Below are 23,564 nucleotides of genomic sequence, written 5' to 3'. Positions count from 1 at the left end.
TACGTGCAAACACCTAGTTGCGGGTACAGCAACGTGCAGTGAACATGGACAAAGTACTGTGACTATGTGTCCCAGTCCACCCAGCTGTGAATGGGTACCTCGATCGTTAGGATGAGAAAGCCACAATAACTCGGTGCGCCTAGTGGCTGCAAGAGTTGTATACTCCCCAGGGGGTTGAGATTGATAATGCGATGTGCCGTTGAGATTGACATCCAATGATCGAGGGAAAAAATACCAGCGCCTTGAGCATGCACTAGTGCGTGGATATGTGCGCTATATAAATATCCAATAATAATAAAATAATAATATTGATGACTCACTCATGATACAGTACACTGATTTAGTAGTCCTGTATTATGATACAAAGGATGCATTAGGTCATAAATTATATTGATGATCTGGGTCAGAAATTGTCTTCGTCACCCTATGCTTGTGGTAAGAGGCATCTAACAGGTTTGGGTGGTCAGACTTGCTAACTTGGTTGATGCATGTCAACTGTTGACAGACTGATGTAATATCCCTGAAATATTGTTGAGTATGGCGTTAAATAACAAACAAACAAATTAATTTGGCGTGAAATACATGAATACTAACAAACAGAAACCTTTGATTTAAACATATTTATTTCCAAAGAAAGGAACCGGATTGGAAAACAAGCATAAGCTTATATGAATACCGCTCCGGGATACAATGGAAGGAAGAGTAAACATGTCATGATGAATGTACAATGTGAATGATTATATAAATATTGCAAAAGCGAGAAATGACGCCAATCATTGTTAAACAGTATATGTCATATGAAGAAATTATTTTGGATCAAAACAGAAACCTTTCAACCTTATGTATATTAGTGTTGGGAATTGGTTAAAATCTCATAATTGATGATTGGTTCATTACCACCGATCAATCATCGAAAATAATTGGTTTGCATCATTGATGAAATTTGTTAATGCACCAAAAATAAGGAAAACAATGTAGTTATTTTTGTTTGTTTTTGGGTAACATTTCACATCTTTAAAGGATGACTAGTATGTTAGGAAAATACATTTCCTGGAGTCTTTAAGATAAATTCAATCATGACTTGGAACGAGCTTGTAGTGCTTATGAAATGTAACAGACAAAACCAACCATGTGAAAAATATTGTTGATGAAAACAAGTGTTCCACAATTGTTTGTGTTCGATTATGAGAAAACATGATCGATTGAGTGGTTGTTTAGTCACTGCGACCAATCTTCGATTATATCAATTAATCGGATCACCACTAATGCATATTGTTAGGTATTTACCTTGCTCTTTTGCCTGTATGTTTTTTGCTCTGTAATATCCCATCTAGCCTCTGAAACTTAAAACCCCTGGGTTGTAATTCACTTGTGAAAAGAAGGAGTATCACTATCAACTTCTGAAACAGAAGTACTGTATCGGGATACCTATAGGGCAACCCATGCTTGTCATAAGAGGCGACTAAAGAGATCGGGTGTTCAGGCTCGCTGACTTGGTTGACATGTCGTTGTATCCCAGTTGCGTAGATTGATGCTCGTGCTGTTGATCACTGGATTATTTGGTCCTGACTGGATTATTTACAGACTGCTGACATATAGCTGGAATGTTGCTGAGTGCAGCGTTAAAGAACAAACTAATTGTTATGAGAATCTCTTATATATCTATCTAGTATAAATCTGTATGTATGTTTATAAATCTGAACTGATTTTCAAATATATTTATATTCTCTTAAATACCTATTCACCCTAACTCAGACACTCTGCTTACCACTGACCACTTGTCATTGTCTATGCTTCAGCTGGGGTGGTCAGACAACAAAGGGGGTTATATAATTATAGCTTGGGCTTTTGACTTCTCCAAGCAAGGTTAAAACACAGAGTGCTCAGTGCCCAGGTCGTGAGTGAAATGAAATGAAAGGATTAGCCATGTTGGCAAGTTTGAACTGAATATGCCATGTTGGTATTGAGTGAATTTCATATGATGGATTAAGTGTTATTATTCTGAGGAGTAAGTTGGAACAGGAACAGTTGTTTAACAAAGTAAGACTTGATTTAAACATAGTTTTTTTTCATGAAGATAAAATGGGGTTGGTGAACAAGCATTACTGCTTATGTTAACACTGCTCCCATGCAATGTATAATACAACATGAAATGGAGGATTTGACGTCATCGATACTGACCATTGCATAAATATAATATTTTTAAATATATATAAATATATACAGATAACATGAAATACAACTATTCTCTAAGTAGTCATAAGTTAGAGAGTTACAGTTGTGTGTGTCTAACAAGCCATTGTAGAAATATAAATCAATCATGAGAAGGTTGTTGAGTAAATTTAATTATTTTCCTGAGAAAATTTGAATACTTGCTTTTCATATTGGTACATATATATAGATTGCCATTATTAAAACTATTTTACATTGTTGTGTGGTCTGGAGTGGAGTTGAGTCTACTAATGCCTACAGGGAATAACGCCTTCAGTCTTAAATAAACAATTTTACGCACCAGTGGTTACAAATTGTACTGCCTCTACCCTTTCACTAAAGTGGTAGGTCCCACTTTATTGTGTACTAATGACTACAGGGAATACCAAACACAGATTTTTAAATGACATTTTATATGTGTGGATACGTTTTCCGTGGATCTACTCATAACACAACCAACATGTCATTGCAACCCTCATGTATTGTTACAATAACTTACATCCCTAATCCTGTTGCTGTCTGCACACTTTTATATAAACCCTGCAGGAATTCTAGGTTAGATCTGGTCCCGGAAGAGACATGGGCAGACTTGGTTATTTGGTTGATTGTGTGTCACCGTGGTACTTGTAAGAGTTCCGCCCGTAAACCCCGCTTGAAATGTATTCTATTTATTTGGATTATTTCGAGGTTTTAGGGTTACGTTTAGGGTTTGGTTGGTAAGACTTCCGCCCGTATCCCCACTAGATTATAACGATAAAGAAAAATTACTTTGAGTGGCATTTTTAGAAGTTGAATATGTCTCTCAGTATGTTTAGATACAATTAAAGAAACATGTTAAAACTCATCCTTATCAGATGAGGAATATATATTCAGGTGATATGATTTGACTAGAATGAAATTTAACGGGGGATACGGGCGGAAGTCTTTCCGGGAACACTAGAAATAGGCTTCACACATTGTACCCATGTGGGGAATCGAACCCAGGTCTTCTGCGTGACGAGCGAGCACTTTAACCGCTACCCCACCGCCCCTGCACAACTAGAACATTGCCTCGATATAGCAACAAACAAGCCTTTAAAACACTCTCGGCAGCACTAGATTTCTTTCCAGATCAGAATGGTACCCCAGTATTTGTAAAAGAGATGACAGAATGAGGATTAATTAGTATTGACAGGATCATCATCTATCTCGATTCAGTGGGATAATCAGATAAACAAGACTATTCAAGAAAGTATTGCCTTTCTATCTCAACCATAAATTAGACATTTAACAAATGTTAAAGGATTTTCTTTTGTGCACTTATCAAACTCTGAATTGAGTACTTCATCAAAACAGTTTTAACAGATAGTCATGATGGATGTAGCGAGTTTGAGACTATAGTACTGTCGGAAATAGAAAAAACCCTGTATTTTCTCATTTATCTCTACAATTTATGTAGTTGATATGTGAAAGTGTGAAATATCTGTTCAACTAAGTTCGGCCTAACTACAGTCTCAGTGGTAGAGAGATAGGAAACGGAGAAAAGGGACTTTACTGAAGGGAAATTAGTGCAGAAATGAGCAATGCGGGTTTTTTCTAAGTCCAAAAAGGCTTATTTGGAACAGACCATGGCTTTATGCAAATTAGTGTGCGATGATATTGCATTACAAAGGACACTTTTTAAATGCCCAATTTGAAATTAGACGTAGATTCATTATAAACGATAGCTGACATAAAAAATAATAACTTTTATGCTGAAACTATTAAGGATGTAGCTACCATGCAGTCTCACTGTCACTATAAAAGGAAACAGATAGGAGGGGTCGCCTCAAAAGCAAAACCTGGGGTCGGGCTTGGGGATAGAGATATCAGCTAAGATAAGATAATCCTTTAGGGCAATTATACTGGGGAGGTACACGGCACGTCATAACAATTTCCAAATAATATCCAGTCCTGTCAAATTTCGGGTGGTCATGCCACCTATATACTACGATGCGTTTCTATGGTTTTCGGTATCATACTCTTTTACATATCTCAACATAAACTTTATGAAAGAAAGACACTAAAGATGTTAATCAATAGATGAGACATAGTCAACACACATGAAAAGCACAAAATATCTTTGAGATGACCCCTTTGTGCCTGTCGGCAGCATCGCGGAATTTCATGCCAGGTGAGTGGACGGTCCGTCGTCATACCTGGCTGAGCGACCTAATTGTCATCTATAGTCTGATCTATTGTTTTCAGCAGCTATTTGTATTTTTTCTCAGTTTTGCCTGATTTTACGAGTAAACATGCTTTTCTGGATATCGTATTACGCATCCCACTGAACACTCAGTTAGGCCGAAGTGGGTTATTTCGACATATGCTATTTGCAATTGTGTCAATTTTAGGGATACAGAGTAACAGCCTAAAAACAGTTTTTTTCTATTTCCGACAGTACTATAGTGCTGTTACCTTCAAGAAAGCTACTTTCTCATTGGTTAGTGTCAACTTCCTGTTAGTCACTTCATTGGTCGGTCAGTCTGCAGAATGTCATTCTGACCTGACCTGTAATGGGTTGTCTTCAGATCTTTGTGCAGCAGTAGCAAGTAGTTATAAATGCAAGAATTGTTTTGTTTTCAGAAAGCATCAGTCAATAACAATTCTGAAGATGAAGGCTCTGATGAAGACAGCAGCATGCTGAAGAATGGAGATAAAGATGTCAAATACCGCATGTGTGACTACTGTGAAATACAGGTGAGCTAAGTGGAATAGGTGTGAATGCTGTGAAATACAGGTGAGCTAAGTGGAACAGGTGTGAATGCTGTGAAATACAGGTAGGCTAAGTGGAACAGGTGACAACTGGGAAATACAGGTGAGCTAAGTGGAACAGGTGTGAATGCTGTGAAATACAGGTGAGCTAAGTGGAACAGGTGTGAATGCTGTGAAATAGAGGTGAGCTAAGTGGAACAGGTTTGAATGCTGTGAAATACAGGTGAGCTACATAGAAGGTCAAATGATACGTCAATGTGTTTATTTAGTTTTATGATCACCTTGTACCAAAATGTTTCAGTTAATATATTTATGATGATGGTGATGAAAGGGGAGAGAACTCTAATTGCCAGAAAAAACTTGTAGTATAGGGCCTGTAAGTCCCGCTATGTGCTACTTCTGGTACTAAGCTGGCTCCCAGCTCCCTTTGCACATGCCAACTTGCGATATGAGAGACGGGGACCAGCTTAACACCAGTACCAGAATTCCGATGACATGCGTTTATTCAAAAACCAGTTCTGGTTTCAAATTGCGACCGCTAAATATGACTTTACTGGACTGGACCAAGTGTACAACCATCCTTGGCTGTCACAGCTGTTGACAGTCGTAATACCAATAGTTGGTTAATTGGGGGATGGTTAGATCGGAAATTTGTTATTCCTGCAAAGGATTATCGGTTCCTTACTGTCAACTGACAACCATGAGACCATTCAAAAAGGTAATGGAACGTTTGTCACCAGAACTACTAAGGTCTCGCATGCCGTGACCTACTTACGGGCCCTATTTTGTGATGAAAGTGTATTATTGTGGTAATGTGTGAAAGTAATGAGAAAGATGTGTCAGTGAAATGCTGACAAATAATGACATTAACTGTAAGTAGTGAGTTCTATTGTCTGTCCAAAGGTAAAAACATGCAGTAATTGGTTTGTCTTTAAAATCTTAAAAACAGAAATCTACACAGAAATTAATTCCATTTGGTATTTATTGACTAACCATTGCAAATGTGAAAGTGATTATTATCACCCCAGCATGTAATGCGGGGGGATTTAGTCAATGCCTCGGCTTGTCTGTCCGTCCATCTGTCTGTCTGTCCGTCTGTAATTATTTTGTCTCTGGAGCATAACTAAAAAACCCGTTCAATAGTTTTCAACGAAACTTGGTAGATATGTCAAACAGAACCTAAAGTGGTGCCTTTTGCTGTTTACAGATATTTGTCATATTTATTTTTCTTGGTTTCCATGGTTTCGGACTTGGGTGGGCATAATTTCCGGAGCACAACTCGAAAACCGTTCAGTATCTTTCTACAAGGCTTGGCAGATATATCAAACAGATCATGAAGTGGTGCCTTTTGCTATTTGCAGATTTTTGTCATTTTTTTTCATGGTTTCCACGGAAAATTTTGGACTTAGCCACTAGTTTTGGACTTAGTGGCTGCCATCTGTATCCATGACAAGATGGCAGCCACTTACCATTCGGACCCACACATCGTAACCTTTACTGTAATATAAAGAAAATAAGGATGTACAATTGGTGTCAATCACTGTCAATGATTTTACCTTTGAATATACTCCAGTTGTAAAGAAAATACTCACTGTAGACATTTAATGTGAGTAAGCAATGAAATAGTGGCTGCAAGAGTTGTATACTCCCAGTTGTTGATTGATAATGCGATGTGCTGTTGAGATTGACATCCAATGATCGAGGGAAAAATACCAGTGAGCTCTAGTGCGTGGATATGTGCGCTATATAAATATCCTATGATGATGATATACTTGCAGCAACCAATGAGAGCCAAGCACTGTGAGGACTGCAAGCGGTGTGTGAGGAAGTATGATCACCACTGTCCGTGGCTGGAGGCATGTGTCGGGGAGCGCAACCACAAGTTCTTCCTGTTGTTTCTCCTGGCCACGGCCATGTTGGTGTTGTGGACGTTCTACATTGCCTGGTGAGCATGTCATGTGAAATATTTGACTTAAACTCAACCCGTGAAGATCCGGGTTTGATCTTCAGTAACCCATGCTTGTTGAAAGAGGCGATTAATGGGATCGGGTGGTCAGGCCAGCTGATTTGGTTGACACATGTCATCATATCCCAGTTTGTGTAGATCGATGCTCATGATGTTGATCACTGGATGTTCTGGTTCCGACTTGATTATTTACAGATCAATGCCATATAGCTGGAATATTGCTGAGTGCAGCTTAAAACTAAACTCACTCACTGGACCTATACCATCTATGCAGACCTATCAACCATAACAATTTTGGCAGAATCTATTTTAAACTAAATTATATTGATATGATTTTGTAGAACCCAAGGTTTATCATTGACCAACATGTACCATTGTCGCAAATTACCACTTAGTCATTACTTTGTTTTAGTTTTTGTTATGAGATTTACAGATTTGGGTGACACAACAGCAAATAATTCTGTATTTATATCAAACCCCAATGTCAACCATTATTCCTTCAAATAACCTATCGGGGTAGATTAGTGGTTAAAGCGTTCACTTGTCACGCTGAAGACCCGGGTTCAATTTCAACATGGGTACAATGTGTGGAGCCCATTTCTGGTGTCCCCCACGATGGTATTGCTGGAATATTGCTAGAAGCAACAGAAAACCATACTCACTCACTCAGGTCGATATTCTGCCTGGAAAGGTTTGATCTCGGCTTACCTTGAAGGGGATAAACATGGTCCACTTGGGTCTATATGTACTGGGGAGCAGTGTCTAAATGAGTTTTGTTGTCTGGAAAGCATATTTAACCTCACCTGATAATGATTGAACAGATGCTTTGTGTTGCATTGATTACAATGGTACTAGTGTTTTTAGCATTAGGTGATTAGTTTAACAAGGTTTGTCTCACGAAAAGCACTCACTATATGTTATGTATATATATGTGTGTGTGTGTGTGTGTGTGTGTGTGTGTGTGTGTGTGTGTGTGTGTGTGTGTGTGTGTGTGTGTGTGTGTGTGTGTGTGTGTGTGTGTGTGTGTGTGTGTGTGCACTCACTATATTGTTACCTTTGTATATATATATGGTTACATCGAAGATGAATTTCTCCACTAACTTGGGGAACCAACTGCAAACTTTATGCAGATTAATTGTAACGAGGATCATGCATCAAATTGCCAAAAAGCATGTGCAAATATCGCTCATGTAAACAGCCATGCTTTTGCTGTAATGTTTTGTTAAGAATTTGCCACTTTACTGATTTTCATCATTTACTGAACTCATGACAATAATCTTTCAACGCTACTTAATTAGTTTTACAATACATTAGTTCATGTGTAAACAGTACCTATAAACTGAATGGAATATTTTGCAAAATCTAGTTTAGAACAGAAGTGGCTACGCTTACACTAGTGATTCTTAAACTTGTTCTATGTTTTAGAATCAAATTTAACCCAGATTTTCACAGATCAGACCCAAGTGAATAATTAAATATACAAAGGACCAACTCCGTGTTATTGAATAACTCGCGTGCCCCACTGGAAGGATTTCATATTGGCATGAACATCAGAACTACTTGAAACAAGAACGATAACTCTATCCCTGTTTGATTCCAATGTTTCTAAAAATCACAGAAGCACATATACATTGTATTGTTGTTGTTTTGGGGTTTTATTTACTTATTTATTTTAAAGAATTAAACCTCTTTGATACAACTAAAACGGAGAAAAATATATTTGTTAAACACTTATTCTAATGTAATTATTACCAGCTGTTCACTTTATATTTCCAATTATGTTAATTTTGCTGAAAAAGGGTTTAATCATCACAAATTGGAATTGTTTTTATTGAATATACAAAAACAAAATTTCAGCACATTAAATCCCAAAGCAGATTCTCAAAAAATGACTTTAACATATTTCTCAAACTGATGATTCGTGTAACCTTGCTGTCACACCCCAGGTGGAATTTCAAATGAAATCACTGAAAAAATATGAATGACCCATAACAGACTAAAAATATCCCCAGAGCTATTAAATATAAGCCCAATGTTAAAGATTAAGGTTGATTAGTTACATACAAATACTGATATTATTGTTTTGAAACTCAGAGCGCATTATAATTACATTTCCAAAAATTGGTTGAAGCATGTACAATCTCCATAACAAGCCCCGCAAGATGGGTCAGAAATACACTCAGTTGGACCCATGACAGCAGTTATGACAACAAATGCGCGGCGTATATTTGAACCTCTAAGCATCGCATGATTCTTATTAAAAACTTCATGATAGGCAGCAAAATCCTTTTAGCTACGCTCTTTGTACTTTTCAATATGGACGATATATATTTTTCATGATTCTTTAAACAATGACATAATGCCATAAACAATTTAAGTACTCGGGATTATTTTTATCAAAGCACCGCCTCATTTCTGGCCGCTCTGATTGGTTTGTCGTATTTTTTCGCAAGCAACAAGTATGTAGGGATCCAGTCTAACCTTGGAGTTTACGGATCAGACCCAAGTAGTGATTAAATGAGGTGTCCTAGTCAGGTCTATAATGATTTGGCAAGTCTAGATGTCCTCAGCTCCAGAAATTAAGGATTGTTCTGGTTCAATGAAAACCGGTTAGAATTGGCATTCACCAACTCATGCTTGTTGAAAAGGCAACTAACAGGATTGGGTGGTCAGACTCTCGCTGACTTGGTTGACATAGGTCATTTTAGGAGATAAACTTCATGTGGAACCAGTTATTGAGTATTTGAAATGATGGGAATTCCGTGCTTCAAATACTCAATAACACCCAGAAATTCGCCAACACACATGATGTTTATTGACATTGTAAACACAAAAGTAAACCGAAAGGTCCACACGCGTTTTTGTGTCTGCTCTCATTGACATCGAAAGTACGGTACAGCAGTGAAATGTCATCAGCCGGCCGCTCGCTGTCACCCATGGTAGCATCTGAACTGCTCATTTGTGACGCGGACACAATATGATTTTAATGACGTCATCAGAGCTGATGACGTAACAATACAATGGTGTGAGCGATGTTTGTATGTATTAATACGCAGAGAATTACCGGGAATCAAATACCATTTGATCAGGTTTTTCAACCAATCAGATTAAAGAACACAGTGACTTTTGGTTTACAATGTATCCCAATTGCATAGATCGATGCTCATGCTGTTGATCACCGTATTGTCCTGTCCAGACCTATTTGTTTACAGCCTGCCTTCATACAGCTGGAATATTGCTGAATACAGATTTATACAACAAACCAACCATTTGGATTTGTTTTGTAGATTAATATATTTATATATATTTTTAGATAAGTATATTTCTGAGACTAAATATCAGTCTACCCTCAATTCCCAGGAATGCCATCGTGTTCCGCCTGGACTGGTCAGAGTGGTTCAAAGCCAACTTCCTCTTCTTCATCGACATCATCATCCTGATCTTCGGAGGGTTCGTCGTCGTGGGTCTCCTGTGCTTCCACTCCTACCTGATGGTCAAGGGGATGACCACATGGGAAGCTGCGTCCCGGGAGAGGATCACATATCTGAAATATCTTGATGATGACTATAATCCATTTGACGAGGGTGTGTGCAAAAATATGTACTACTTCCTGTGCGTGTGCAAGGTGCGGAAGTGGGAGAGTGTGTATTCCAAGAAAGCCGATGTCAATGGAAATGGAGGTATTGTGTGAATGTCGAGATGACTGAAATATTTCGTCACGTTAAGCTTAGATAATTCCAGATAAGCCTAACACCAGTCTAAGTAAACTTAGGCTCAGTATTATTCATTACACTGCTATACTGAGTCTAACAAACCATAGTAGAAGGTCACGTCAGCTAACCTTTTGAATTGACCAATCAGAACACAGCTGACCAAATCGCGAAAGTTAACATTCGCACATACCGTTTGAACTTTTACCTCGAAAATGTTTGTACCCGAATCATTCCGAATACTATTTTCTGCACGATCGCTTCCGAGTGATATACATGGCAGTGAGTAAACAGTCGCTGAAAATAGGTGTTTTGTCAATATTCCGTGTGGAAATATAAGCTAATAGTAACCATATCATCAGAAACCCCTAAGCAGGTCAAATATCTGTGTTTTATGCAGATTTTCGTTTGTTGAGAGATCACAGTGTCGGCGACCTGGGAAGAGCAAATCCAAAACATTTTGTCCCACCAAACCCTAAATACTAGTAGTAGCCGTTGTCTGATTGTTTAAATCCGTTCTGCTGTCTCACGTTTGACTGGATGGTTATAGATCGCTTAAAGGTTACTACTGGGGTTTGTTAGACTCAGTAAATAGCAGTGTAACGAATAACACTGAGCCTATGTTTACTTAGACTGGCCTATCAGTGTTCCAAATTAATGGGGTTCCTAGAATTTTTAACCATAAGTATTTGAATCCCCAAATCTTTGACATTCAACACTATGGTTTTGATAAGGATCCTTTGACTTTCGTACGTAATTATAAACATTGCTATCTCATTATGTGGTTCTGCAGATCATAAAAATAATGATTCAAATGACAGGATTGCATTTGATAAACTGACACATTGCCCAATACTTTACATATCTCAAAGACGCTTTAAAAAATTTGTACGGGAACCACTCTTGAAAAGTGTCTTCCAATTTATTAAGCTCAGCTCAAATATATCACATATCAACACTATTAAAGTTAACTAGAAATAATTACAAGAAGCAAGTTTGAACTGATGTCTCAAAACATGTTGCACAATATTTCTAGGGCACATAGAGTTTCACATCTGGCACCATTTTGTATTGTGTTCAGAAACATTTGTCCACCTGTTGAAAGTTCAACACAACCAAACCTCTACAGGGGCTCGACAAACAAAAACTTACATGTCGCTAGATCGTTGTCAATGTTGTCTCTATACATTTGTAGTTAATCTCCCATTGCATAACATGAATATGGTTTTCAGCTACATCATCTGGGAACACCAGAAGTATGCTTCATACATTTCACCCTTGTGGGGAATCAAACCCAGGTGTTTGGCATGATGAGCGAACACTTAACCAGTAGACTACCCCACGTCCCCTGTGTGACGTGTACATTGGGAGAGTCAGGGCTCCAGATATTTTTTCATGATCAGGAGTACGTACTCCTTATTTTTTCAATGTAGGAGTACTGGAAAACAATAAGAGTACATATAGAGTACTGAATGGAATTTATAGAGAATCTCACTCAAGTGTCTTCTGATATCAATTATATCAACGAGTGTTGATATATTTGATATTAGAAGACACGAGGGTGAGATTCTATTTATCATCAAAAATCACTCTTAATTAATGTTCAATGAAAAATGTACATCTCTGAACATGGTACTGCCATTAGACCTTGCAGTGCAGCGATGTCATAGCATTGTGATGTTATCAAGTACATGACGTCATAGCATTGTCAGGGCATTGTACAAAATCTACTGTCAAAACGATATCTCCTAGGAGATATCGTTTGATCTCACACAAGCGATATCTCCTGTGGAACACAGTTTTGGATGATAAAATGGAGTATCAGTAATCGTGTTTCGTTTCATATATGCACCACAGCATTGCTACTCTTGTGTAAACAGGTCAATAAACAATAAATCAATAATGTTTCAGATATATACGTCTGTACATGATTCCAAGACCGTACACCATTGCTGTGGTGCGTATCTGCTGCGTTTTCTAAGTTATTTCATACCGTATCGTGCATATTTTATATCCTTACATACGCCGATATGTTCCTTATCTGGAGCCCTGGAGAGTGTTAGGAGTGTGTAATAACAATGCTTCAAGCAATGAATCAATACGTTTGTATGAATGTTTGTGTGTGTTTACTGTTTGTCAGCTTTGAAAATGAATGACATATTTTCTTTATTACCATTGTTGATGTTTGGTCATATCACAGCATAATACATTATGATTATTTTGATTACATGATACCAGGTGGTTTGTCCATGAGATTACTGAAGTGTTATGCCTGAAAAATGTAGAACAAGATTTATATTGCATATTCTACTCAAAGAATGATAAGAAATATACATTTTTGGAAAATATACTCATGGAAACAAATAAGGGAACACATGAAAGTACAAGTGTTCCTTTATCCTTTTCCAGGTTTTTTCACAAGGTATATATTGCACTGTGGGTGAAATTCTGGAAATAAATAAAGGAACACTTGTACTTTCATGTGTTCCCTTATTGGTTTCTATGAGTATATTCATAAAATTGTTGCCACTAGTTTGCAGTGGTGATCCAGTGTGCGAAATTATGCTGGTCCTGTGGTCCCTGGCTAGTAAAAATTCATCAGGACCACTAATTTATAAGCTTGCAGTGGTCTTTGTGGCCAGTGAATTTTGTATTGATAGTTAAGTAAATCTACCAATGTTATTTTGGACCAGTGAAGTACAGACATGACCAATAATTATTGTCCACTCACTGGTCCTGTGGTCTAGTGGGAAATTTTGATAGGTTTCTTTCCCTGTGATCTGCTGGGGACGTACTACCAATGTAATGATAAGTCTGGTAGTTACAAGGACATGGTACTAGTCATGGACTAAGTCTTGTTATTGAACCTCTTAGGATTGTACCGATTGTAAACAGTGATTGATAATGAAATGCTTATTGTATCCATGGAGATAATGAAATGCTTATTGAATCCATTGAGATAATGAAATGCTTATTGTATCCATGGAGATAATGAAATGCTTATTGTATCCATGGAGATAATGTGCTTATTGTATCCATGGAGATAATGAAATGCTTATTGTATCCATGGAGATAATGAAATGCTTATTGTATCCATGGAGATAATGAAATGCTTATTGTATCCATGGAGATAATGAAATGCTTATTGTATCCATGGAGATAATGAAATGCTTATTGTATCCATGGTAATCATGAAATTAACTTTTTTGAGTGGCATGTAGAAGTTAGTGTGATGAGTGGGGAGAGTTCTATGGATATACAACTTCTTTATTATTAATATGAGTGACATTTCGGTGTAGCTACTAACACCGTCATCATTGCTTGATAATAATGAAATGCATACTGAATCCATGATTATTGTTCCCTAAAGACAACATGCAATTTGTTTGAATATCCCTGTCACAAGGTGGTGAAGGTCCTCCCACAACCTTAATGTCAGAACCCTTAGGTGGAGAACGATCAAACAGTGGTGACCTAGTCAAAGAGACCTAAGTAAAGCTGAAGGGGTCATTATCGGCACAGGTACTTCAGATATGTACCCCAGGTACTTTTCTGTATACAGTAATGTACCCTAAACAAAGTCATAATACAGAAACCCACCTGGTACCCTAACGAGGGATGAGTCCATATTCCACAACCACAAACATATGTTGTTGTTCCCGTTCAACTGATTGCCTGAGGTATTGTGCATCGTGAAATATTCCTTATTCCTCGTTTCTTGTAAAACACAATGAAATGCATTTATTACAACTGTTTGACAGTTCCAACTAAGAGAAAGGCACAATGCGGAATGGACTCATCCAAGGGTAGGTTCCTGTATTTTGATTTTGTTTACGGTACATTTCTGTATACGTAAACATACCTGGGATACACATCTGTACTACCCCTGCTGACGACCCCTCCAACCTAAGTAACTATACTACCCATCAAAAGTTTAGACTCACTAGTGTAAATGTAGCCACTTACCTCAGTCAACTGTTCTAAACTAGATTTGGCAAAATATCCCATAATGTTTAAAGGTACTGTTTACGCGTTAACTGATGTATTGTAAGACAAATTTGTAACGTTGAAAAGATTATTGTCATGAGTTCAATAAATGATGAAACTCAGTGAAAACTGGCTGAATATTTACCAAAACTTTTACACCAAAACGCATCTGTTCTTATGCATGATATTTGCACATGCTTGTCAGTAATTTGATGCATGATCCTCGTGCAAGGTTTGCAGGTGATTCTGCAAAGTTAGTGGAGAAATTCATCTTCGATGTAACCAGATGTATATACGTAACATACCGGTATAGTGAGTGCTTTAAGTGAGTCTAAACTTTTGATGGGTAGTATACTTCAAATTATCCTCACGGTTTGATACAACCGCAAATTGACGACTAAAGAGGGAAAGAGGGAATTTTACTTCAAGGGACATTTTGACACACCAGTATGTTTGACACAACAGTGTGACTGTGTATAACATGTGGAATACTTAAGTCGCCATTGTAGCAGGCGGAGTGTGTAACATACAGAATACTCACATCCTATAAATCTGTGTCGGAATTCTGTGTTAGGGGAACAGTATTGGTTGTGGTTAGAAGTCACTGATGTATATATACTCAACAAAAAATGTTAGGGAACATGACTATTTATGGGGAATTTTTAAAAATTGTTTGCTCAGTCTTAACTACAAAAATTATCCCAAAATATACATGATCCCTAAAAATATTTGTTCTGTATTTATCAATGTAAGTTGTTGTGTGGAAAGTGTTGCCCATGTCAATGTTATCTGTTACCAGCAGATTGTAATCATGTTGCATGTATCCGATGTTGCCAAAGTTGCAATGTTGTAGAGACAGTGTTAATATGCCAATGTTGATTTCACAAATTATGTGATGGAGGTTTTATTTTTCTATGTTCTACACATTCTAATTGAGAGTTATTACAGTATATGTTGGTAAATCTTTTCATTTTAGTGAACAGAAAATATACACTTAACCATATCATATTGCCTGTTAAGAGAGAAGTGAGAAATATTCTCATTCCATTCTATAATCCTACTTTTGTGTGTAACACTTATGAAAATAAGGAATGGTAACATTGTCAGTATTCAGGATACACAAACATTGTCACCAATCTATCTATTTATTTCTTCATAAGCCACCAAGAACGGTACGGGGGCTCTCAGCTTGTCTGTAGAATTATATTTTTTAACTTATTACCAGTCATTTTTTGTCTTTAATGAAGCATAATATATACTGTCTTTTTATCATGTTCATATTTCTGAATTTGGTAAAATTCTGATATAATACCAAATTTAGGAGCATCTAACAGAGTAAACTGATTAATATCAGGAAGTATCATCTTTTTACCTGTCATGAAAAAACCTGTCTAGTTTTCATATTTTTTTATGTCTTATATACTAATACAGTATGAACTGGGTCATTTATTATTAAGCACTTCTGCACTATTTGGGTCAAATACGGTGGAACAATGGTATTTATTGCAGCACGTTTGAGCAGAGATTCTTCAGCAATAGCACTCATGGGGTCAAATATTTTCGTGATGGTTATACATCACCAGCATCTACATCCTCGATAATATCCACTAGTACCCTGGATGCATCTACTGCTCAGCCCATTAATTTTATTACCTCCCTTTGCTGGCTTTTTATCCAATCAGGTGTCTATGCTGGGAAGACAAGGCTTCTATAATAACTCACCTTCGCTTCTTTGTCAAACCGATTAAACTTGGCAACATAATTGTTGTGCATATATTTTTTTAAGGTTTCAGACCTGCCAATTTGTTTCAATGATTTTTCCCCTCAGTCTGAGTTGTACAGCGAACAAACAGCTGCGGCTGGTATCTTTATTGAAACTGGTAAGATCAGTTGTAACAGCTTATCTGATTGGCTACTGTGAGAAGGCGGACCCAGCAAAGGGAGGTAATAAAATTATCGGGCCGAGCCATAGATGCATCCAGGTACTAGTGGAGATTTATTGGAATGTAAACCTTGGAGATTATCGAATATGCAGCATCTGCAGATGTATAAATTTGTATATGTGGTGAAGGCAATTTGCCTGTAGAAAGAGGAACTAATGTTTATTCATACATTTTACCTGGATTGATGTTATTTATTAGTTATTAATGTTCTTGTAATTTCTGTGTGTGTCTGCGTCCTGTTACGTACAGCATTTCCCTTGATAGTTTTCTAATACAGATAGAAAGGAACTGCACATAACTCTAAAATGAGTAATAATTTATATATATATATATCTTCAGTTGGTATATACAGTGAAATTTGTCTGGTCCCCCTCAGAAATTGTCCTGATTGACCATCAGTAACTGATATTATAAACATTATATACATGTATGTCGCATTCTGTCATACTTCTGTGTTGTTAAACTCTTATCCATTCCTGTGATACCAAATTTGTGTATTTTTTTTTTTTTTTTTTTTATATAATAATGGGCATATTTATTTATGTTTTCTTTTCTGGGCTTTCAAAGTTCCTCTGTGTCTGCTGACTTCAAAGATGGTCATCTTACCTGAATTTCTCCCATATTCAGCTGATATGTTGTGATGTAACTGGTGAGCCATTAAATTATGACACTTGTCAATTTTGGAATTTGTATTTGCAGATCATAGTTTTGGTTTGAGTAAGTGAGTTGGGTTTTAAGCTGCTTTTAGCCTTTTCCCAGCAATATCACAGCAGGGAGACACCAGAATTTGGCTTAACACATGTGGGGAATCAAACCCAGGTCTTAGGCGTAACAAGCGAATGCTTTAACCACTTGGCTACCCATTGGCCCAGTTTTTGCCTTTGGTTGGAGATCATAGATGAAGATCGTTGAAGGTAACTTGTGTACTATGTCTTTCACTGGAAGTTATGTGCGATATTATGTGCTCTCGTCATGTCTGGAAGAAAGTCCTTGTGTGTCAGTAATTTATTTGTACATCAGTCGTCTGTTGCTGTATATGACTGGTTTGTGGATTATGTGACATGATACCACAAGTGTTTCTCATTGTGATTTTACACCAGAATTCAGATTTTATTTTTATATAATTTTGACAAATGTTTTGAAAAGTAACACAAAATTTCATGGTAACAAAGTCATACAGAATTTGATCTAAATTTGTTTTGATGACAAGGTTACCTTTTACATGTCTAACACTTTTCTTTTGAAGGGCCCCTAAACCCTTGTAAGAGTGGGAAATGTGTGGATTTGTATATTTAGGGGTCAGGTAAGAAACATTACAATGTATTGTATGCTGAAAACCAGATTGAATCATTGCTTCCACTGTGCTAAACCTATCCTGCCAGAGTTATCTCCCTTCTTTCAAGGGTCACCATGGTAACTGTCAGTATGTATTCAGTGGTGTCACTGTTGTCTCCACCGTGTTGCTGTACATGGCAGTCTCATTGTAATACATGCACTAGTGGAATAAAGATAGGTTGACCAGTGGTCAGCTATAATGGCATGGTTGTATTTGTCTGGAGTATGAATGTAATGCGTTTGTTGTTGCACTCAGCAAAATGGCAGAACCAGACAATCCAGTGACCAACAGCATGAGCATCAGATGGCATGTGTCAACTAAGTCAGCGATGTTAGTCACCTCTTATGACAAGTATGGCTTGCTGAAGACAATTCTAACCTGGATCTTCACGTGGAGACAGTCTGCCTTAAGGAAAGGAAAAACAAGAACATCTGAATGATAATGGAATAATAATCAGCCTCCAACAGAGGGAAAAAATTCAGGACCCTTTTCTTCTTGAGCTAGAAAGCTACACAAAGCGTGTAAACATTGTATATTATATAGATACAGCCCTGGTGATATCTGACAAAAAAACCCCAATGATTGCACAATCCCATGTTAGACTTTTGTTGATTATAGTTTTATGCCTTTTTAAAGTAATATTCCAGTGGGGGAACAGCAGACATGTAGGAATCGAACCCAGCCATGCTAGCCCACCTCCCTTCAAGTAGCCATTGTAACAACATGATGATGCAGCTGCACCAGAGATCTTCACCCTAAAAATATATAATCAACAATGAGTAAAGTCTGTTATGTATTCCAAAAAATTACAGGAAAATCATAGTTAAAAATATAAATATAAAACATTTTACTCAGAGGAAAGAACCAATACGGGTTACCTGGACATTTGATAAGGACAGGTGACTCAGGAAGTTGCTTGGTCCTCCTCTAATAACCAAACAAGGTGATCCTCCTCTAATGCTCAATCATTCCTGTCAACTTCAAAATGTTTCTCATAGAAGTTGCTTCTCAACCTGACTGTCGCTGGGAGTAAAGGGAAAAAGCAGGAGTGGTCAGAGACCGAATACTGTACTTACGAAAGGTATTCATGTTCACTCTGTGGCTTGCTATCACACCACATTATTGAAACCCATTTCATCCCACCTACGCTTAACTGCAGAGCAGACTCAATTTTGATAATCAAGGATGTCATGTTGAGACCTTCTCAGCTGATTATTATAAATACAATAACAGTTATAATTTAAATTTTATTTTTTTATCTTGTGTACACATTTTAAGTCAGACTTTAGCTTTTGCTAATGCAAATAGTTATCTGTGCCTTTTGAGTTCCAAAGCTATATTAAAAGTTCCACAAAGGGATATTAAGTCTATGTTAAGTTATTTATTCATTAGCCTGTGCTGTGCCGAATCCATCCTGGTTTCTTAAGCCAGAAGGATTTGTTTGTCCCTTTCTCTGCACTATCTCCTCTATGGCCTATGAATAAATAGTGAACTGTGTCAAAATTTTAATGATAGTTTCTTAAAGAAGGTTTTTGGTGGGAACCGGAAAATTTTCAAATATAAGAATGCTGTTGGGTATTCGTAAATGATAAACATGTGTACTATTTATATTTTTATGTGGCAATTTTGTACACTGATAAAATTTGTAATTCATCGGTCCGTTTCTGACTCAAACGGACTGTAGTTGAATTACAAACAGGTCATGGTGATAATACATGTACAATCATATCAGTCACAGCCCTGAGCACTAATACAATACTGAAACTGTTCCTGTGCATAAACATAGAATATTCACTGTATAAAACATAAACACATCTATTTGATTTTATATAAAAATCATGCAATATTGTAATTATTCACAACAATAAAAAATATAAAGGTTATCAATGATGCTTGGAATGTAGAAAAATACTAAAAACATACAAAAATGAAAATACAACTTGTAGAATACTGAATCTAGAAAGGGACATTTAGCTGCTCCATCAAGTACAGTAAACTCAATCATAACAAACTCGAGGGAATATTAATTTTAGTTCGTTATGACCTTGGCTCGTTAGATGCATCTTGACCAAAATTTACAAGTGGCTGGGCCCCCAAATATAGTTATGTGTTAGTCCATTATAAGCGTGTAAACATAGTGTACTGTATTGTAATTCTGACTGTTACCAAATGAAATATAGACATAGTTCACAGAGTGAGTGAGTGAGTTGGGTTTGACACCTCTTTCAGCAATATTCCAGCAACATCAGTGTGGGACACCAGAAATGGGCTTTACACTTTGCACCCATGTGGGGAATTGAACCTGGGTCTTAGGAGCGATGAGGGGACGCTTTAACCACAAGGCTACCCCACCACCCCACACACTAAGTACCATATACTGCAGTATATCTGCAACCCCACATAGAGGGCCACCTCCCCCAACAAGCCTTCAAAATCAACGCCATCATCACTGGAACCTGAACGTAAAACAGCTGGAAAAAGATTGAAATTTTCTACCCCGCTCAAAGGGGACCACTCAATTATCAAACTCCAATTTTTGGGTACAAACAACTAGCATAAGGTCAAGGTCGGTGTACCATTTCAAGGTCATTGAATATTCCAATGTTACTGATCATGCGAAACGTCACAGTTGCAGTTGAACAACCAATACTTGTGTATTTTTACAATACTATAGTCCAGTTGTATGACAGAGGTCTGAAGTAATTATGTCTGGACCAGATAATCTAGTGATTGATATTATGAGCCAAAATTGACTGACTGACTGAGTTAGTTTTACGCCACTTTTAGCAATATTCCAGCAATATCACGGCGGGGGACACCAGAAATGGGCTTCACACATTGTGCCCATGTGGGGAATCGAGCCCGGGTCTTCGGCGTGACGAGTCAACGCTTTAACCACTAGGCTACCCCACCGCCCCATGAGCCTTGAACAACACTCTTGTTACAATGACATGAAAAATCAACCCAGTAACTTGGCCTTACCACTTGATCATTCAAAGTACGACACTACAAATGGGCTGAACACATTGTACCTTTGTGGAGAATTGAACCCGGTTCTTCTGCGTGACGAGAAAACAGTTTATCCACTGTTGTTGTTTCCAGTACAATGTGAACAGGATAACAAGAAGACAAAGTCATCAATATCCCTGCAATGGCAAGATACTCTTCATGATTATGTCTACGAGTTATGATTATGTCAAATATTTAGGTGTGTATATAGAAAAGTGGAAGGAGAGTATTGAAAGGTTTTTAAAGTTCTGCTCAAGAAAGGAGCACTACCACCAATTTCAGTCTATGTCAAACTTGTTGCCATGGAAACGCTAAAAATATTTTTATTCAGAATTCCAAAACTACCAAAAGGCACCAGTACACCATCAGATCCATGTATGTGCCAAGTTTGGTGAAGAAATATTGAACGGTTTTAGAGTTCTGCTCTGGAAAAGACAAAAGTGCATGGAGGCACGCACGGATGGAGTCTATTTTAATACCCCCCCGTAAAACGCGTTGCGGGGGATAACAACCGTTCACACCCAGCTTATTTGCTAATGGACTTATCTTGTATGGGAACATTTTGGGAACTGCTTTTCCTGACAATGAGCTGTGAAACATGTGGTGCCTCATAATCATCAACTACTTTCAGCTCAACAGAGATGTAGCTCACTCGACCTCAACTGTCCTGTGTGTGGTAGAATCCCACTTGACCTTTCTGGCCAGATGAATGGTAGAAACTCACTCGACCTCAACTGTCCTGTGTGTGGTAGAATCCCACTTGACCTTTCTGGCCAGATGAATGGTAGAAACTCACTTGACATTTCTGGTCAGATGAGTGGTAGAAACTCGCTTGACCTTTCTGGCCAGATGAGTGGTAGAAACTCACTTGACCTTTCTGGTCAGATGAGTGGTAGAAACTCACTTGACCTTTCTGGCCAGATGAGTGGTAGAAACTCACTTGACCTTTCTGGTCAGATGAGTGGTAGACTCTCACTTGACCTTTCTGGTCAGATGAGTGGTAGTAACTCACTTGACCTTTCTGGTCAGATGAGTGGTAGACTCTCACTTGACCTTTCTGGTCAGATGAGTGGTAGACTCTCACTTGACCTTTCTGATCAGATGAGTGGTAGACTCTCACTTGACCTTTCTGGTCAGATGAGTGGTAGTAACTCACTTGACCTTTCTGGCCAGATGAGTGGTAGAAACCCACTTGACCTTTCTGGTCAGATGAGTGGTAGAAACTCACTTGACCTTTCTGGTCAGATGAGTGGTAGAAACTCACTTGACCTTTCTGGTCAGATGAGTGGTAGAAACCCACTTGACCTTTCTGGCCAGATGAGTGGTAGAAACTCACTTGACCTTTCTGGCCAGATGAGTGGTAGAAACTCACTTGACCTTTCTGGCCAGATGAGTGGTAGAATCCCACTTGACCTTTCTGGCCAGATGAGTGGTAGAAACTCGCTTGGCCTTTCTGGCCAGATGAATGGTAGAAACTCTTTTGACCTTTCTGGCCAGGCAGTGGTAGAAACTCACTTGACCTTTCTGGTCAGATAAGTGAAAGAAACCCACTTGACCTTTCTGGCCAGATGAATGGTAGAAGCTCATTTGACCTTTCTGGTCAGATGAGTGGCAGAAACCCACTTGACCTTTCTGGTCAGATGAATGGTAGAAACTCGCTTGGCCTTTCTGGCCAGATGAATGGTAGAAACTCGCTTGCCCTTTCTGGCCAGATGAATGGTAGAAACTCACTTGACCTTTCTGGTCAGATGAGTGGTAGAAACTCGCTTGGCCTTTCTGGCCAGATGAATGGTAGAAACTCGCTTGCCCTTTCTGGCCAGATGAATGGTAGAAACTCACTTGGCCTTTCTGGCCAGATGAATGGTAGAAACTCACTTGACCTTTCTGGTCAGATGAGTGGTAGAAACTCACTTGACCTATCTGGCCAGATGAGTGGTAGAAACTCACTTGACCTTTCTGGCCAGGCAGTGGTAGAAACTCTTTTGACCTTTCTGGTCAGATGAGTGGTAGAAACCCACTTGACCTTTCTGGCCAGATGAATGGTGGAAACTCGCTTGACCTTTCTGGCCAGGCAGTGGTAGAAACTCACTTGACCTTTCTGGTCAGATGAGTGGTAGAATCCCACTTGACCTTTCTGGCCAGATGAGTGGTAGAAACTCACTTGACCTTTCTGGCCAGATGAGTGGTAGAAACTCACTTGACCTTTCTGGCCAGATGAGTGGTAGAATCCCACTTGACCTTTCTGGCCAGATGAGTGGTAGAAACTCGGCTTGGCCTTTCTGGTCAGATGAATGGTAGAAACTCTTTTGACCTTTCTGGCCAGGCAGTGGTAGAAACTCTTTTGACCTTTCTGGTCAGATAAGTGAAAGAAACCCACTTGACCTTTCTGGCCAGATGAATGGTAGAAACTCACTTGACCTTTCTGGTCAGATGAGTGGTAGAAACTCGCTTGGCCTTTCTGGCCAGATGAATGGTAGAAACTCGCTTGCCCTTTCTGGCCAAATGAATGGTAGAAACTCACTTGACCTTTCTGGCCAGATGAATGGTAGAAACTCACTTGACCTTTCTGGTCAGATGAGTGGTAGAAACTCACTTGACCTATCTGGCCAGATGAGTGGTAGAAACTCTTTTGACCTTTCTGGCCAGGCAGTGGTAGAAACTCTTTTGAC

General features: G+C 38.3%; 1 protein-coding gene and 1 long non-coding RNA gene across 3 annotated transcripts in view; one reads left to right on the top strand and one right to left on the bottom strand.

Annotated features, from left to right (window-relative positions):
- The window catches only part of LOC124269731 (palmitoyltransferase ZDHHC12-A-like), a 35,446-nt gene that overhangs the window by 2,947 nt on the left and 8,935 nt on the right, over nt 1-23,564 (top strand). Inside the window, exons 3-5 of one of the 2 annotated variants that reach the window (XR_006896592.1) lie at nt 4,816-4,929; nt 6,723-6,889; nt 10,271-11,181. Coding sequence is in view for 1 of the 2 variants with exons in the window: in XM_046704758.1 (XP_046560714.1) it covers nt 4,816-4,929; nt 6,723-6,889; nt 10,271-10,601 (612 nt within the window). In the remaining variant the exon portion in view is untranslated. Of the gene's footprint in view, nt 1-4,815; nt 4,930-6,722; nt 6,890-10,270; nt 12,068-23,564 lie in introns of those variants that run through there. The other variant, XM_046704758.1, reaches the window with a different exon arrangement.
- On the bottom strand, nt 21,256-22,595 carry LOC124269734. Its single transcript, XR_006896594.1, has 3 exons — nt 22,057-22,595; nt 21,625-21,840; nt 21,256-21,552 (listed from the first exon to the last, which is right to left on the bottom strand). It is a non-coding gene; the product is annotated as an uncharacterized LOC124269734 (long non-coding RNA).

Source organism: Haliotis rubra, unplaced genomic scaffold (assembly GCF_003918875.1).
Source record: "Haliotis rubra isolate DU_JTF1 unplaced genomic scaffold, ASM391887v1 Scf147, whole genome shotgun sequence".
Lineage (NCBI taxonomy): Eukaryota > Metazoa > Mollusca > Gastropoda > Lepetellida > Haliotidae > Haliotis > Haliotis rubra.
This window is presented reverse-complemented; position numbering and strand designations above follow the sequence as displayed.